At 40.6% G+C, this 17,752-nt stretch overlaps 1 protein-coding gene across 3 annotated transcripts in view; it reads left to right on the top strand.

Moving 5' to 3' along the window:
* The first annotated feature begins 555 nt into the window (after positions 1-555).
* gulp1a (GULP PTB domain containing engulfment adaptor 1a) overlaps positions 556-17,752 on the top strand; it is a 97,703-nt gene continuing 80,506 nt past the window's right edge. For 2 of the 3 annotated variants that reach the window (XM_085374411.1, XM_085374413.1), the window contains exon 1: positions 556-657. In XM_085374411.1, coding sequence (XP_085230537.1) covers positions 564-657 — 94 coding nt within the window. In that variant the 5' untranslated portion in view covers positions 556-563. The remainder of the gene's footprint in view (positions 658-17,752) is intronic. The other variant, XM_085374412.1, reaches the window with a different exon arrangement.

The following is a 17,752-nucleotide window of genomic DNA, read 5'->3' as shown; positions in this document are numbered from 1 at the left end:
CCCCTGGTGTCTATCAAAAAGAATGCAGGGTTAAGACGCTTTCCTATTGGTTGCACATTTCAGACCCAGAGGCTGCACATACACATCCAACTTGTATTCTATATGGTCAAAACTAGCAACTAGAGATAAGTAAATGCTGATAGGTTAAATTATTTATTTTGACTTTACTTTGGTGAGTAAAGTCAAATTGCTCACCAAAAGTAAAGCCACTTAACTGGAGCACATTAGTAGTGGTAAAGTGATGTATTTATTTAGCAGTACTAACGCTTTGAGCATTTATTAAACTCCACTTCATTACACTATATATATATTTATAATAATAACAAGTGGTGAAATTTTCTGGCTTGTTTGTATATTTTTTGTCTTGCATGAGCAACCTCTAACGTACATGGCTGCCTCCCCGGGTCTTTCCGGTCGCGTCTTTCCCCTCCTTTTCCATGTATTATTCCACCAAAGAGCTTTGGCGGCTGAGACTGAGTGCTTGTTGACGTCAGCAAACTTATCCAGCAGCTGTAGAGGCGAGCTGAGGAGGAGGAGGAGAGGAGAGGAGAGGAGAGGAGGGAATGAGCCTGCTGGATGTGGAGCTCGGACCGCGCAGCGCCGAGGATCGTGGACTTGTTTTCTCCGGGACTGCTCGCACTACTTTGTGGTTCCAGTGTAAGTACGGCCGCTCTGAGTTCCGTTTCCCGAGCACCGAGCCTGCTGTTTGGAGTTCACCATCGAGTTTCTCGCCTGTGCTGGGAATGTTTTGTGTATCGTTTGCACTCTTGCGCCTGTGCGATATGCTGTTTGCCACCAAGACGAAGTTGACACAGTTGCGTTGAGCTGTTTATAATATGTTTGTTTGTTTTCTTTAAATCAGAGTTTTGGGAGGAGGCAGGCATCGTTGTTCCCGAATTCAATTCTCCCTTAACTCCTAACGGGAAACTTTGTTGCGCAAGTCCGTGCAAGGTGGACTGAGCTCCGTCGAGTTTGCCTCAAACATTTTCACTCAAAAATCTTTATTCATGATTTTTTTTCCGCGTCTTCCGCCACTTTAAAGTTAGTGGTAGTGGATATTTGCTCGTTTCCCCGCATCTCATTGACGCTTTTCAAATAAAAGGAAGAGGGGGAGAAAAAAAGTCGCTCTCATTTGCATTTGCAGTGACGTTATTTTGGATCATTGTATTTAACATTGGAGGCACACACAGGGGGATACACTTGCAGCTGGGATACACCAATAAATGTCTACTTCAAACATCACATTTTCTGCCATTTCAGACTTCGTCGCTTTCGCTGTGTGCGTGCCTTTGTACTGAGTATGAAGTCGTGTGTGATTGTGTGTAATGCATCGCCTTATTATTTTCTCAGTGAGAAGAGGCACATTGATCTACCTCCATAGTCTGCGAAGGCATATGAAATGGCTTTTAGCTTTCATCATACCCTGCCTAGATAACCATTTCAGCAGAAGATGACAGCAGGGGATTGGCGATGTTAATAACTTTGTAAATAGCTTGCCATTGTGTGCTGCCAGACATCACTGACTTAAGTAGTGGACCCTAATTTGTGGAGAGATCATGTGCCCATTACTATGAGGACTTATAGTGCTGTCTCTGCGTATTCTAGTACTTCTGGTTTCTGCCACATAGTGTTCATTTTATGGCTGAAGAGTCGCTGGTTCCCATTGTGGCGAAATAGAGATTTTTGGGAAGACTTGTTGAGATCAGCATGATTTCACAAATTTTCAATGTTCAATCTTGAGTCTCGACCCTTGACAGACTCATGGTATAACAGCAGCTGAATGAGCTCTGGGTTATTATTGTTTTTTCCTTCTGTGACTGGTAGTAGTTACTAAATAGCTTCTGTCAAGCATGTCATATTGTATGCAGTAAAAATCTCTATGAAGTAGCCTTGAGGGTTGTACAAACAGCCATTCGGGGCTGCAGTGTCTCGGCCCGGAGTAAGTCAAGAACAATGTGGGCATCGAGGTCTTAGTAAAATAAAGGTCATGTTAATTAATAAATGACAGCGTCTTACTGGCCTTTAGTAGTCTTGGCATTGGTTGTTTTTGGCAGCCTGTGATTTACTCTGTTAGGGGAACTTTTGCTCTCAGCACAATCATAAAGACTGTTGTTGATATTTTTCAGCAGTGTGATATTGTCTTTTGTGTGTGTGTGTGTGTGTGTGTGTGTGGGGGGGGGGGGGGTAGTTTCATAAAATACAGGGGCTTTAAACTGTATGCTTGATTGATTTTAGAGCCCAATAGTGACTTTGAAACTACTGCTGATATTGGGGGAGGTACAGATTTAAGATGCAATAAAAGTCTTCAACAACATGCCTTAAAAACACATTTGAATGAATATATAACAAACAAAACAACATGAGATATTTTTAAATAGCATATGAGGAGACTACACGGACATCAGAAGGGGTATATTTTTGAGTCCATTTCTGGTCCCTGCAGTTATTCAGTGATTGCTAAACCTTTGAACCCGGAGCTGTTTTTCCCCTCAGTCCTCACTCTCGTTTACAGGCTTTTGGCATAGTCAGTACATGTCCTAGTTAGGCATGTCGTGTGTTGTTATAGTCAAAGACAGACAAGTGCCATTTGTTTTGCATCCCATTGGTACTCTGTATATTGTCAGCAACTAAGGAATAATAACATGCTTTGATTAAATAGTCTAGGAAGTGTTAATTTCTCTCAATTTTTGTGTGTGTTGTGAGCATGTGTGCTGGATGATGCACTTGGGAGTGAAACTGACTTACTGAGATTGCGGTTAAGATAGATAAGCTACTGCTGATAGTACCTCTATTATCTTCATATATTGTAAGTCGTATTCTTTATTGATTCCTGATCAATTATACCTGACTGCATATTTACCTTCAACTGTATTATTATCCGAGACTGAAGACTGCTGTGGAATCAGATAGAAAAAAAGGCTTGCATGTGACTCACGTGTCCAGAAGCTCTACCGTCATGAGTTTGACATTGTGGAGAGTTTGGTCCAAGTTATGCATTGGAACAGGAAATCTTTTCCTTAGTTTCCATTGAAATTGGCTTATTTTAGCTAATTTTATTTTATGTTTTGCTATGAGTTTGATTGCAATAAGTCTCACGAGTTGGAATGGGGTCATGTTTATCTCTTCTTTAAACACCAGTCTGATGCAGGAAGTCTGCTTTGCTGTATTTTTTATTTCATGATTCATCAAATGTTTCAGTTGGTTCAGCAGCCAGACTCTGGCTAGGAAGTCATGTTACTGTAATAGATGTAATATGCAGTTTATCATTGTCTTACCAAAGTTTGCAAGGCCTTCTCTGAAAAAGATGTCCTCTGGATGGGAATATATGATGCTCCAAATCCTGTACATTCCTCTCGCCGTTGAAGGTCTTGATCGTGCTGTGCAGGCTGCCAAATCCAGAGGCTCTAATGTTCTCTAATTGATCTGGATGGTCTCTGTCTTCTTTAGTCCAGAGAATGCAGTGTCCACATTTTCCAAGAAGATTTAAAATTTCCATTAGTCTGACCGCAGAACAGTTTTCAACTTTGCCTCAGTCCATTTTAATTGAACTTTTGTCCAAAGAAGCTGGCTGCATTTCTGGATCTTTACATATGGCTTCTTCGTTGCACACAGAGCGCCTGCATTTGTGAGCTGTTTTTACAGAGTGATTACTAGAAATGTTCCTGAGCATATGGCAAAGATTTCCATGACAGAATCATGTCTGTTTTTCATGCAGTGCCACCTGCAGGCCTGAAGATCAAAGGCATCCAATATGTTCTGCTTCATCTCTAGCGCACAGAGATTTCTCCAGATTCTCTGGAACTTTTAATGATATTATGTACTGTAGATGATGAGATATCTGCACAGTTTTATATGCAGGAACATTAGTCTTAAATTGTTTTACAATTTGTAGACAGGTTTTTGCAGATAGATGGGCTCTGGCTATCTTTACTTCAGAGAGGCTCTCTCTAAGATGCTCATTTGAAACCCATTTGCCCATCTTACACTCCCGCTGCCAATTAACCAAATTAGTTGAAAATGTTCCTTCAGCTGTTTCCTTTTTAGTACCACTTACCTTTCCAGCTTTTTGTTGTCCCAACTTTTTTGAGACGTACTGCTGCCATCAAATTCAGAATGAGCTAATACTTTTTATGAACTAGTAAAATGTCTCTGTTTAAACATTTGATATATTTTCTGTGTACTGCTGTGAATACTATATGGGTTTATGAGAAGCGCAAATCATTGCTTTCTGTTTGTATTTGCATTTCACACAGGGTTTTTTATGGAAATAGAGAATCAACCTAATTAGCTTTTAGTTCTGAATAAAATCTAAATGTATCTAAAGCTGATATGATATGAATATATAATATTGAAGTTCTGCTCTATGCACAGTAATTTATATTGCTTCTAAATTAATTAAAACTGTTTATCCTCGGTATTCATTTCGCTCTCTCAGTTCCAGTGGTCTTGTGTGACATCAGTGAGTTCAGACTTGACCAAATTAAATGCAGATGGGAAGTGGGTGGGGGTGTTTTGAATGGAAATTACATGCAAAACATTCAGAGGTTTAAATGCATCTTTGCATTTAATGCTGGCAAGCATTTAACCAAATAGGGTTCAGGTTATCTGTAGCAGAATTTCCACTTGGAAATTGTTTTGTGTATTTGCTGAGCCCAATTGGTCACCCGCTGAGCTGAATCAGAGATATCCTGAGAAGACTTATTATCAGTGTAGGTAGTGGATGACAGCTTAAAGAGCAGCCTTGGATACGCAGGCTGTGCAGGCTGAGCTGGTGTCTCTGCTTGTGTGTGTTCCTGAAGCCTAAAAAGAGCAGAAATGGATAGTTCTTTGATCAACTTGTCCATTCACAGAAAATTAACAATTATGTTGTTATTGTTGATTTATTTTCAGGTAAAATATAGCAAAAAACACAAATGTTTCTTCCTCTCCTTGAATATACAAGGTTTGCTTTGAATTTTTGACAATTCATGATAAAAAAAATAATATAAATATATAAAATATAATATAAAAATAATGCTAGATGATGGTCCCATGATTTAATGCTATATGTAATATATTAATATTTTTATTTTTTATTTTTGTGAAAATTAGAAGTGGTGCACAGGTTTTTTTCTTGAAGTAGCCAAGCAGCAACCATCAACCATTTGTCACACTGACCTCAGCCTCCTTACTGTATGTGTGTTGTCCTCTGGTTTCTCTGTTTAAGACACTTTAAGATGACACATCACTGCAAAATGCAGCACGATATTAACACACTGATTGGCGACCTTGGAGGCTGCATGTCGGAACATTAGGTAGTTGAGTAAAATCTGCATATGCTCCTGTAATGTTGACAGCGCTCGTGCTCGCCACTGTCTGCCTGCCTTCAGAACGTTCAGCAGACACGTCTATCTATCAGTTCACGCTTGCACAGTGACTGATATCATCATTACTATCAGCCTGTGCTCTCAATGCCTCACTGTCGCCAGAAACTCTATTACAACAAGTTCATCATTCCACCTCGAGCAGTTTGCTGTCAGATTGCTGGAAAGCCGAAGTGACTGCAGCCTCATGTGCAGTTGGAAACATCAAACAACTTTTCATCCACTATGACTATTGCAGCTGTTACCTCTGGAATAAAAATGGGGCAGGAAGATTAAGGTTCTTCCTATTACTGACTCAGTTTTCTCAGCCTCGTCGTGCCTTGGTCCAAAACCCTCACCGATGACTCGCCAAAGTCAAGAAAACTGATATTTCAGTCTTGCTTGGCAAAGGTGTCGATGCTCAGAAGTGTCAAAGCCTGTTGTCTCAGCACCTCTGTGATTGAACGAATCTTCTAAGCAGTTCATATACATCTCAATTAATCACAAGCTCTTGCAAAGGAAGCGAGCTGAGCTGAATGAACCTTGAATGGTGCTGCCTGTTTTCCATACATGTGTCAAGTTTCTTTTGTCTCACTTTTCTTGGGTGATACTGGTGTTGTTCCACTTAATAGAGGCTGCCCCGGAGCTAATGGAATCTTTTGTGTTGTTCAAATGATTTGTCATTTTGGGAGCATATTAAGACCTAAAAAGAGAAGAAACAAAGAATGCAGCTAAAGTCCCAAACACTTTAAAAATGGATACTTCAGTGCTTTGATGTGGAAAACACATGTTTGTTCCACTTTCTGCTGCATAAATTATTTCAGAGGATCCAACATAGTAAGCATTCTCAATAATATAAAGTAGTCCAAAAAGTTATGAAACATCATCTTTAGTCCTTTAAATAAATGTTGAAATTGCATTTCTGATGATAAAATTAAAAATGAGCATATGTTTTTTGTTTTTTTTAAATAAGCCAAAGCAATAATTCAATAGTTTGCATGTTGACCTTTGTAACATTTCAGGATCAGTATAGGATTAAATATCTCGCCTGCCATTACTAATGGACAGATTAAAGTCAGATCAGATAACCAATTAGCCTGGTACTTTTCATGTTTACTTCTTTGAGGCATTTCTTTCAAACTTTCAGAGATCATTATGTTAATAGGATACATTAGTATAACAGTTATAGCTATAAAAAAGAAGAAGAAGAAGAAGAAAAACAAGTTAGAAACGGAGCAGTGAAGGTTAGAACAGTAGAGCCTCTTTTGTGCACTCATACAGTGGGCTTTTAAATGACTGTTTCTGGGGAAAAACATTTTGTGTGTCAAATTAAGTTAAATTCTGAGATTTAGTTAATACAGTCATGCTTGCTAGAACAAAATCAGCCAATGGATATTCATGGATATTCTTATAGTGCACAAAATACAGACCCTTAATAGTTTTGTGACTTACTTGGCACACTGTGGTTTTAAAACTAATTAGGTTTGCTTGGATCCATACCAGCGCGTGGTGATATAGAGGTCACTGTCACAGAAATATGTCCAATAAAACAAATCTGCAAAAATAAAATGGGAGATAATAACAAAAGTAGAAAACTCGTATCATGAACGTGTCGTCTCGACACACTGCGGTTGTATATTCTCCCTTAAAAAAAACCCAAATGAGCCAAGGGTAAATAATTCTGCCAAATAAGTGAATGTAACAAGGTGACGGTCCTAATGAAAACTTTCAGCATGATAAATGAACCATCTTATTACTTGTTCTCCTTGGATACCACGTTAAAAACGGTCTTAGGGTAAAATCTTTCCCAATGATGTCCTTTCAGCATTTCATACCTTCAATTGTGCAGCTTTCCAGTTTTCCAGTGCAGTACTTTTCCCAAGGTTGTGAAGGTGTTATAATCTGATGGGGTTTATAAAACACAGCATGAGTGGAACGGTCTCTCTCTCTCTCTATAGAGCTTCACTCTCACAGGTAGTGCTTTGAAAGGTCAGCTGCACATATGGTCAAAATTGAAATATGCTGGGTGGCAATCTGGAGAGTGTGCTGACACTAAGGCAGGCAGCAGAGCAATACTATAGGGAGAAACAAGAGCTCACACCGTGCTTGCCTCTTTTCTATAGAAATGACATACTTGTTCATGGTTGGCATTTAATTTTGAGAGGTAACCCATTAATGGTTAGTACTGTAAGCATTTAGCACTAATCTTTTTAAGTATGATATTGGGTCTACAGAAATATGTGCCATAAGTAATTAAATTCATAAGCTGTTCAGACATGTCCTCTGTGGAAGCTTGGTTTGGAGCCAGATCCTTGGGATTTTACTGTAATTATGTAGTTGAGCTTTTATGATCTATGCTCCCCGACACAAGAAATCACTTTCCATATATTTTTGTTTGGGTTTTTCTGCCAGTGCAGCGAAATGAATGGGCAAACTCATCAGATAGAACATCTAATGGCATAGCAAGCCCAGACCTTGTACATACAAATTCAATCATTCATGTCAGGTACTCTGCAGCAGTGCTGCTATATTAGCTTGAATTTTCATAATCATTTGTATACCACTCTTACATATGATTGGATTTCTGCTAATATTATACATTTCAGCATAATGTTGTTCACCATTAAGTAAGTCAACTGATATTAACCAGTGGCGTGCATAGGTGATGGATGTGATATCGTTTTGTCGCCTGAACTTGTCCTTCTTACTGGACGCTGTGGTCTCAGTTCTTTAGAACCACCTCAGAAGAGTATAAATATAGAGAAAATATGTTCCAGACCACCTACTGTAAATTTCCTGGAGAGTTTATGTAGATTGAGACCGGAGATTGTTGTGATTTTTCTCAACTAAAAAAAAAAAAAAGAAGAATCTCCATGACAACAGAGGAAAGTCAATCTACGTGCGAAGGTGAAGGCCACAAGACGATTTGATAAATTAATTTGTCCTTTTCTTTCCTTTTTTTAAACAATATCTTTAAATGTGATGTAGAATGTAATTCTCATCAGACCCTGATGTTTTCTGAACTGAATAAATGACAAATAATTAAACGGCTGGTAAGAAAAAATAAAATAATTCCTACCGATAAAATCATTCACCATTTAGCATTTCCATGAATAAGCGTCTGCTCATTATTTTATCAGTTAATTGTTTGTGTAACGCAAGTTTCTAGAGCCAGGGGAGGTTTTTTTTCTATTTCTTCATCTAGTGATGTGGCAGGGCAAGCAAAAGCGGATATTTATGAACAATATTTAAAAAAGGGAAAAATCAGCAAATCCTTGCACTCGAGAGACAAAAATCTGTATACTTTCTAAATGAAAATAGCAACAACCAAATATACTCAAACAATCAGTCATTTCAGTGATTGATTGTTCCAACTCTTAATATGCATTTAAATTAAATATTTAAAAAGAGCACTTTTATATCCTAAACATGTCACTTGAAAATATTATGAAAAAGAGAGTCTGTGTCTATAATCTCTTGCTGTAGCCTTTTAAACACTGCAATATTAAAAGAGATGAGAAAGGTGAATGAAAAAGTAGAAGAGCTTTTGTATTCATACCCATCTGTTGCCCATTGACATTTAGAGGAAATGTCTTTGCCTGTCTCTGGGATAGGTCAGATTGATCTCACAAGTAAATCACAACTGAGACATGGGAAGCTAATGATGAAAGAAAAATGAGCAGGCGAGCTGATGAGAAGAAAGCTCCCGTCAGCCTTATTACATTATTGCTTTCAAACTGTGACTTTAGCCTTCCTCTGATTTGAGGCGAATTACAACCACTGATTTGATTTAATGTGGTCTTCATCTTTGGCGCTGTGTGTGGTTTTGCATGCTGTGTGCATTTTCTGAATCTAGTGCATGACATTGGCAAAGCCAAACCAGCTTGCAAACCTGAAATTAGTCATAACAATTCACACATTTAGTTTTTCATATACTTATCTGTGTCATTACTTTTGTTTGGCTTTTTGCTGTTAACCCATGGCTTGTAAATGTTTTCATGTCATTGCAAGGTTGGAGGCAGCTGAATGTCAGTGAGGACTGCTTATCAAGACTTGGATAAGATTATACATTTTGATTAATAAAAGTCTCTGTGCCATGTAATTTCCTGATAAATGAGCTTCTTCCTTTGTAAGAGATAAGCTAATGGGATGAGAAACATGGCTTCTCACAATTAGCGCATATTGCTATCAAAATTGGATAGTGATGGTAACTATAAATAGACACAACAGACATACAGACTGAATGCTAAAATCTTTTCCATCATTTCTCAGAATTCTGACTTTTTGGACACTTTCTTGCACTTTCGCCCTCACCGTGACAGCTAGCTTATTCACAGGAAATGAGCTTTGGTTCTGTGTGGAAGTCAAACTTCAATGTGTTTGCATGTCTGTGGTCAAGTTCACAACGATAGGGTGGTGTAAAATCTTCCCCATATGCTATATTTGTATTCTTATGGCACTATGCGTGATCAAGCCACTATGGCAGCTTAGTTGAGTCATTATTTAACCATACTGCCGTCAGAATAAGTTATCCACTCAGACACGAAAGCCTCACTTCCATCTTTCAGTTTGTTTAAACATTAAATCTCACTTAAAAAGGATCTGGCAAGTAAATCATTGAAACCTATCATAATGGACCAGAGTGTCTGAAAGACAACCATGAGTCAGTAATCAGCATATAGTAGAGGAGTGACAGTTGCTCTATCATAAGACGAAAGCTTGGACATTTTTGTGTGTGTGTGTGTGTGTGTGTGTGTGTGGATAGATAGATCTATCTATATAGAAAGTATACCATCTGCCTGATATAAATGGCAAAGAGGATGTTGAAAGGGCACTGGAAAATACTTAATAATAGCACTGGCACAAATAATAAAATAATAACTTCCCAGTTAAATTACAGTTGGTGTCCTGGTTGGTGTGTTGCCGGGGTTGTGGGCGGGTGGGTGCATGGGGGCCCGGCCCTGGAGCAGGGTGCCGCCGGTGCGTCGAGCCGCCTGGGGGGCTCTTCAACTGGTGGGGGGGATGGTCACATCTTGCAGGAGCTTTCTTCTCTTCAGGAACTCTCTGCAGGAGGGGGAGATACAGGAGAGGTGGAGGAAGATCTCAGCCTGGGCGTTTACCGTCTTATGTAGTCTGGAAAATGTGTGGATGGTGGGGTGGATGCAGTTTTCTCTGTGGTGGGGTTGGGTGGACTGTCCAGGGCTCTGTGGAGCCGGAGGGCGCTACTGCACTGGGCCCCGGTCTGATGGGCCTGGGCCCCCCTTCCCTGGCGGGTCGCGGAGGGTGGGAGTGCCTACTGGGGTCAGCGGGGGAGCTGGCCCCAGGGAGGGGTTACCTGCCCCTCCCTTCCTTCCCTCCCCATCTTCAGCTGCCTCCCTCTTCCCGCTCCTCCACAACCACCCACACATGCAGGGCCTTGGAGTGGGGGTATGTCACCAGGGTGCAGAGGAGGCTACCCCCCCCCCGTCCCCTTCTGGCTGCCTCTGCCTCAATTTTATCCCACAACTTAGACATTCACATTATTCACACTCTCATTACACATACATATAGGATCTTGGGGGTGGGCACAATCACGGAGTCCAAATTACCATCAGGGTGTATACCCCACCCCTGACGTCGTTGCCCACCTCTCAATTTTAAATACACTTAGTCATTGAGGGCTAGCAGGAGGGACTATGCGCTTACCTGCTGCTCCTTGGCAGGTAGCTCCATGCCCTCCTGGGTTTTAATTGCACCTTAGAACACATATGCATCAACACTACAATGAGCGGGTGGAGGGAGGTTTGGAGTCTTCTCCCACCCCCATTCTCTGCGGCCTGCTGGAGCGGGAGGGCTAGTAGGAGGAGTTGGCCGTCCGACTGCGGTCTGGGGTGTGGGGCCTCCCTGCTGCTGCGGAGTCGGGGTGGTCTGCCTCTCCCCACCGCAGGGAAAAGGGTAACACCACCTGGGTCTGGGTGCAATTTCCCCCCTCCAGGGGCAAGGGTACCTAGACCCGGTTTGTAGAGTACGCTTGGGGAGTGTGATTGTGTGTACAGCGTCTCTTTATGTCTGTCTCCACGTTGGTTGAGTGTGGAGTGAGTGCATATGAGAGCATGAGGGTGGGAATGGATGTTTGTGTCTGTGTGTGCCTGTATGTCTGTGTCTATATGTCAGGTTGGGTATCAGACGCCACCTCTCTGGGGACACCTCAGGCCCTCCAAGGTTTGGAGGCCTATCTCCACCCACCACCACTTCCCCTGCCGGTGGCGGACTCCCTCAGGTGTCGGTGTGTTGGTGGTTCTTTGTGTCTGGGGGTGGGCGTCCGGGTACACACCGGCTCACTCCTTGGCGGCCGCTTGTCGGGGCCTGGGGCCTGGGGCTCGCTCGGGCCCCTTTGGAGGTGGGGTGCCCCCGGCCTCTCGGCCTGGGGCTCGGTCACTCAGGCACAGCTGGGGGCCGGCGGAGCTCACGGGCGCGTCACTGCAACTCCCCCTGACTTCTGCTCCGCGGCTGCTGGGCGAGCCCTCATCTGGGACTCTCCTCAGCTCTTACTGGAACAGTGGCGCGGCTGCCCCTCTGTTGGTCTTCCATGGTCTCTTGTGTTCTGGGGGCCTCTGGATGTCTGGAGTTTTGATCTCCTCCATACCCGCTTCACACCCTGGAGGACAGGGCTGTGGCCCCCCCACACTCCCTAGCAGATCATTACATAGAGAAACCTTTGGAATGCAAGCATGCTGATCCACACAGGTATGCACACATGGGTATTCACAGACGCGGACTAAAGCTTTCTTGGCTGCTACCTCAAAGCACACTGTGCGCTGTCTATCTTGCGTGCTGCACAATATCGTTTATTATTTAGTAAATATTGATATCTATGACTAGCTAGTTTATTGTGATGGTGCTTCGTTTTCTCTATTATTATGTTGCTCTTTGTTGTTTGCTGTCTCCTCTGTTTGTTTTTTTTGTTTGTTTTTTTTTTTTCTCCATACAGGTGACCCAGGAGTTCTTTTTTTTTTTTTTCTCTCTCTTCCCCCCCCTTCTCACCGTCTCTACTCCCCTTTGGTTTTCTTTCTTTCTCTCCCCCTCTTTCTCTCATTCATTCCCCCTGTCCTATTTATTAAAAAAAAAAAAAAAAAAAATGACAAAGGATGAACTGAAGCTCTGCCATCACGTAATGTCGCATACTGCTGTTTCTGATGTCATTTAGAAATAAATAAATAAATAAATAAATAAATAAATAAATAAATAAATTACAGTAGAGCAGTCTACTGCTAGGCAGCACGAAACTACCATTTTTTGCTCAAACGACCAAAAAGACTGATGCGCTCCTGCCATGATGAGGATCCTGTCCATTCATCAGTCGATCCACAATTCACAAGAATTACTTTTCCTTCATTATTATTAGTCAGAATTTTATCAAACTTAGAGACAACGATCACCTTATGGGTCTAAGTTCTAAGGACATTTAGTGGCCTGATTTACTTTTTCTTTTTTCTTTTTTTCTTGAGTGTATCTGGCGTCTGTCTACATTCATGCACTACTTTCACAAGATTCTTGCTCCTGATGTGATTAACAATACTGTATTCAAACAATTTACTTACTTTTCAGTGGATTTTCATTCTAATTAATTTGTGCAGTACAGACAGTCAAAGCCATCTTAGTCTTCCTGTACTAAACACATTACAGTAACTTGCATATTGTGATTGATCATGAACCATATAATCTACTGCTTCACTGACATGTCATTGTTTGTTGTGTACATTTATATTTCTCATGTTTCCTATTTATTAAAAAAAACAACCTTCACAGTGAATAGATTTTCAGTCACTTTTAACATTAATTCAGTTTTTAATTCACATGAATTGAGCATTTATTGTTATTACCCAACTGCTTAAAGGGCGGACAAACAGGAAGGGAGTAGCTGTGATGTGGCAACAACTGAGCTCAGAATGCCTGAGAACCTCAGCGACTTGCACTTGCAGTGATAAGCAAAACCGTGTTAGCAGTGCAAAGTGGGTGCTGAGTTACCTTCATCCCGAGGAAGAGAAATTGAGGGGGCTACAAGGGGTCAGAGTTAAATAGACCCTTATGATGATATGCTATATACATTAGGGCCTTGCTTCATCATACCCTACCCCTAGCATCCTCCTCTGTTACACCAACAATCTACACGTCCTCCCTCGGTTCATTGATTAACCTCCTCTGTGGTCTGTATCGCTCTTCTGCACACGTTCTACTTTGTCTCCAAACCGCTCACAGCTTCAGCCGTCCCTCTGATGTACTCATTTCTGATCCTGTCAATTCTGTGGTTTTTTTGGGGGGGTTTTTTGGGGGGGTTTTTTCTCAGTGCCTTTGTTTCCAAACCCTACATCACATCAGGTCTCACTACCATCGTGTAAACATCACTCTTGCTGTCCTTCTGTCAAAAACTAATTAAAATAAAACAGCAGAACACTTCTAAAGCAATGATTTACAATTTACAATTGATTTACAATGGTCAAGTATATTCATAAATAATGTGACTTTTTCTGCTCGTCGCACAAATTGTGGCCCTCCACGGGAGCTTGGCCAAGCACGCACAGTTTTGCCCTTTATTAAGCATTGCATTCTCTTTAACATGTGGTAATCAGGCATCTGGTTTGCTGACTACATTCATCTTTCAGAAGTCTAACAAAAGCGTCGCTGTGCTTTGAAGCTGTCTTTCACCAAACGGTAATTTCAGTTTTCTGTCTTGCTTTGCTGAGCTGTTTGAAAGCCACTGAAATCTGTTGCTGTTTGTGACAGGATTAGAAAACCAGTTTTGTTTCTTCTCAAACTAGACATTGAACCGAGCTGACTCTTTGGGATGGCTGGTAACAGTGGTCAGTTACTAGTTATTCAGTTCAGCAAGATCAACATGTTTATTGTCAACTGTAAAAACTCCTGTCTTCTGACCAAAGACAGTAAGTTAGATGAAGATTTACAGCTGACTTAAAATTTATTTCATACAAAAATTATACGGTTACTAGGGCTGCCACGATTAGTCGACTAGTCACGATTACGTCGACTATCTAAATCGTCGACGACTAATTTAATAGTCAATGCGTCGTTTGAAGCTTTGTAAGATCCCAACAGACGCAGGAATAAGTAATAGGATTTAACAGTGTAATAACGGACTGAAACAGAAGATGGCAGCACTTCATGTACAAGGATGCCAGCTGCCGTTAAACCTCGAAGAAGAAGAAACTGTGTCCCAGAATTCATAGCGCGGCCCATCCCGGCCCTGCTCAGTTTCCAACAATGGCGGCAGCTATTTAGTTTTAATATTACTCTTATTATTCTTTCTGGGTCACAAAATAAACGTTTAACATATTTTCAGGCGAGAATGTAGCTGTGTAAACCTCAAATATCTGCTCAGTTTATCAAGACACCACATACTTTCAAAAGCGCTCTGACGTTTTCGGAGACACCTGTTACCCACCAGCTCGATAGCTAGCTGGGGTTCAAGGCTCACTAGAGCCGTGAGAACACCGGACTCCCGGCAAATCGTTTTCAAACCCACCGCCGTCTTTCGCTACTCAGGTTAAACATGATATATAAGTCATTTAGATAACTTAAAAATGTTATTGTTTGTCTTTTTTTCAGTATTTTATTTGTTCCTGAGTAAATCGGTTTGGCTGAAATTAAAGTTATAGTTTTTACACAGATGAATAAACGTCAAGCAGACAACTAATTATCAGAAGTGTGAGATGCTCGAGAATATACTCTGATGTCCTGTTATATTTTAGATAGCAAGGAGCAGACGGCTGAGTTTATTAAACTCCACCGAAACAATCTGCAAATTTCATTTAAATTCAATAAACGATCATCTTATCTTTATTTTTAGTTAGCACATACCTTAAACACTTAAAGCTGTAAGCTAATGATAGTTATATAAGAGCAGATGCATGCTGGTGCAATAAGCTGTACGTTTTACATCCAATGGATGCATTGGATGTAAAAATTGTCATTTGTACCTAGTGCTATTATCTTAATTAACAACACTAAATTGTAAGTGTTGTTGCCATTGCACATTGCACTTTTTTCGATGGAATATCTAGGTTGTTTTATCAGGCTTATATTATATTATAGTATTTTTTTTAATGAGTGTACGTGATGTGTTGGTTGTATGTTTGTTGTTTGTTTTGACATACTGCGAATCAATTTCCCATCAGGGACAATAAAGTTACCATTGACCATTGATCTGATTAGTCGACTAATCGCAAAAATAATCGGTGACTAGTCGACTATCAAAATAATCGTTTGTGGCAGCCCTAACGGTTACATTGCTGTTTTATCCTTGAGGACTTGAGCACATAGCTTCGATAGCTTTTATTTAATTTTTGACAAATCAGAACCCTCCATGTTTTGCCCTGGTTCTCATCTTTATTCACATTTAGTGAAAAGCAGTGTCGGGAATAAAAAGTCTACATTACATCATACCCTCATAGATACTATTCAGCGTTTGTGGAGCTGACAAGCAGCATTTAGAGGTAATGGTTTTGAGCAAATCAGACAGGGAGACGAACTTAACGCCGTCACCATTGGTGTTCCAATTTGGCTGATGCTTTATAATGGATGTCCTCCTGATCCAACACCTCCAAAGAAATCACTTGCATGCTGGTGTCCAAGGTGTCCACAGTTAATTCAGAAAGTCATCCCGTTGTGGGCGAAAACAGACGCCTTTTTATGGCTCTTTTATTTCCTGATGAGTAGCGTTAATTTCACAGGGCAAAGCGCTCTTTCCAGCTGGCATTTTTTATGCACTCGAGACAACACAACTGCATTATCCTCCTTTTGATAATGAATTGGCAAGATTTATGTGTGTTTTATTGGTATTGTTTCACGTTTTAGTTAGGAGGCTGATTTCTCTGTTCATTGCCTGAGTAGAGCGCATATCTCATCCTCACAGACCCGAATGCCTATTTATGCGTTGTAGATGTTTTGCCAAGGCTGCAGTCTGGAGTAAATTGCTTCTCAAGTCCGTTATTTATTTTCTTCTACACTATCAGCCTGGAAGCTTCTTCCATAAAGATCATTCACATTAAAACTAATTAGATTTATTTGGGCTCATTAAATTGCAGCCTCCCTGTGCAAACACATCGAGGATTTCAGTGTTTTTCTATGGCTGTTGTCTGTGCTCGAACTTGACTACAACATAACACCTCTTTATGACTTCGATGCATTAGCCGCCGTCTCAGTTAAGCTACTTTGCAGTGTTGTGGTTTGTTTGCAAAAACTGTAATGAAACCACAAAATTAAACCACATAATTATTACTTTTCATTATCAGATTGATGTAATGTGTCGTTTGAACACAGAACAGCATTTGCCTTTCATGTTGGAATGAACTTGTTTAGTACTTTTTCTTTCTTTTTTCTTCACTTTGATGAATAGAAACCGAGGAAGAAGAACGATCCTTGGAGTATGCCTTCCTGTGTATTTTGATGAAATCTAGTATCTTAGTATTTGTTCTACTACATTCATCCGTCCATTTTCCATTTCAGCGTAGACGAGGTTAACACTAGGCGAGAGACCCTTGACAAGGTTTTCCTTTTTTCATCCAAATCTTTTTTTCCAGATTTGGACACAGAAACATTGAATTGTTAACTAATCATATTTTGTGACTTGTTGTGTGTTGAACTTTAAGTCAGACAACATGACCTCTCAATAAGGGGAAGGTAACCCTGCCAAAAAATTACATAATGCCCTTTTGCAGCAGAATCCAAAAAGTATCCAGAAATAAGTGAGACCTGCTGATGTGTAGTGAATGCCGTGAACATTTTTGATAGTATTGCAACTAATGGTTTCTCAGTTCATGAGTAGTATAAAGGTTTGGCTGTTAAGGAACAATGCAAACAATAGGAGAGGTTTTCCAGCTTGATCCCCAAGGGTGCGATGGCCTTTCTAAGATTATCCTGCCTCTTGGTGTCATCCATCCTCAGGTCTTTGCCGAGCAAACTACTGCATGAAAAATGGCACTGACCACCAGAGGCTCATACATTCACCATGGTGCCACATTCTTTGAAGCCCCCGAGCTTTCACAGAAAAAGGAACAAACTTCTGTACTTTTTTTTTTTTTTTTTTTTTTTTTTTTTTTTTTTTTGGAGGGTGCAGTGGAGCCACCAGTAAAATATGCTTTGCTTTTCAAGCAGACAGTAGTTATTTGCTCTCCAGTGCAATTTAGACTTTCTCTCCACTAATGGAAAGAAGAGTAGCAGGAATTCTGGATCCCTTGAAGTACATTAGCAACTTTTTTGTTGTGCTGCAGTGCAGCTAGTTTAGAGTAAACCAGACTAAACTGTCCACTTTTAAAGATAGATGGAGAGCTAGACTGATAGACAGAAATATATTAATATTTTTCTTTTGAAATATTTTGCACTCCTAAAAGAGAGGATAAAAAAATTACTGCATT

The sequence above is a fragment of the Diplotaxodon limnothrissa genome, linkage group LG16 (assembly GCF_057381915.1).
Source record: "Diplotaxodon limnothrissa isolate DT_005_m linkage group LG16, D_limnothrissa_male_GT1.1, whole genome shotgun sequence".
NCBI classification, from domain to species: Eukaryota; Metazoa; Chordata; class Actinopteri; order Cichliformes; family Cichlidae; genus Diplotaxodon; species Diplotaxodon limnothrissa.
Note: the sequence above shows the minus strand (reverse complement) of the source record. Positions and strands in the feature narration are given on the sequence as shown.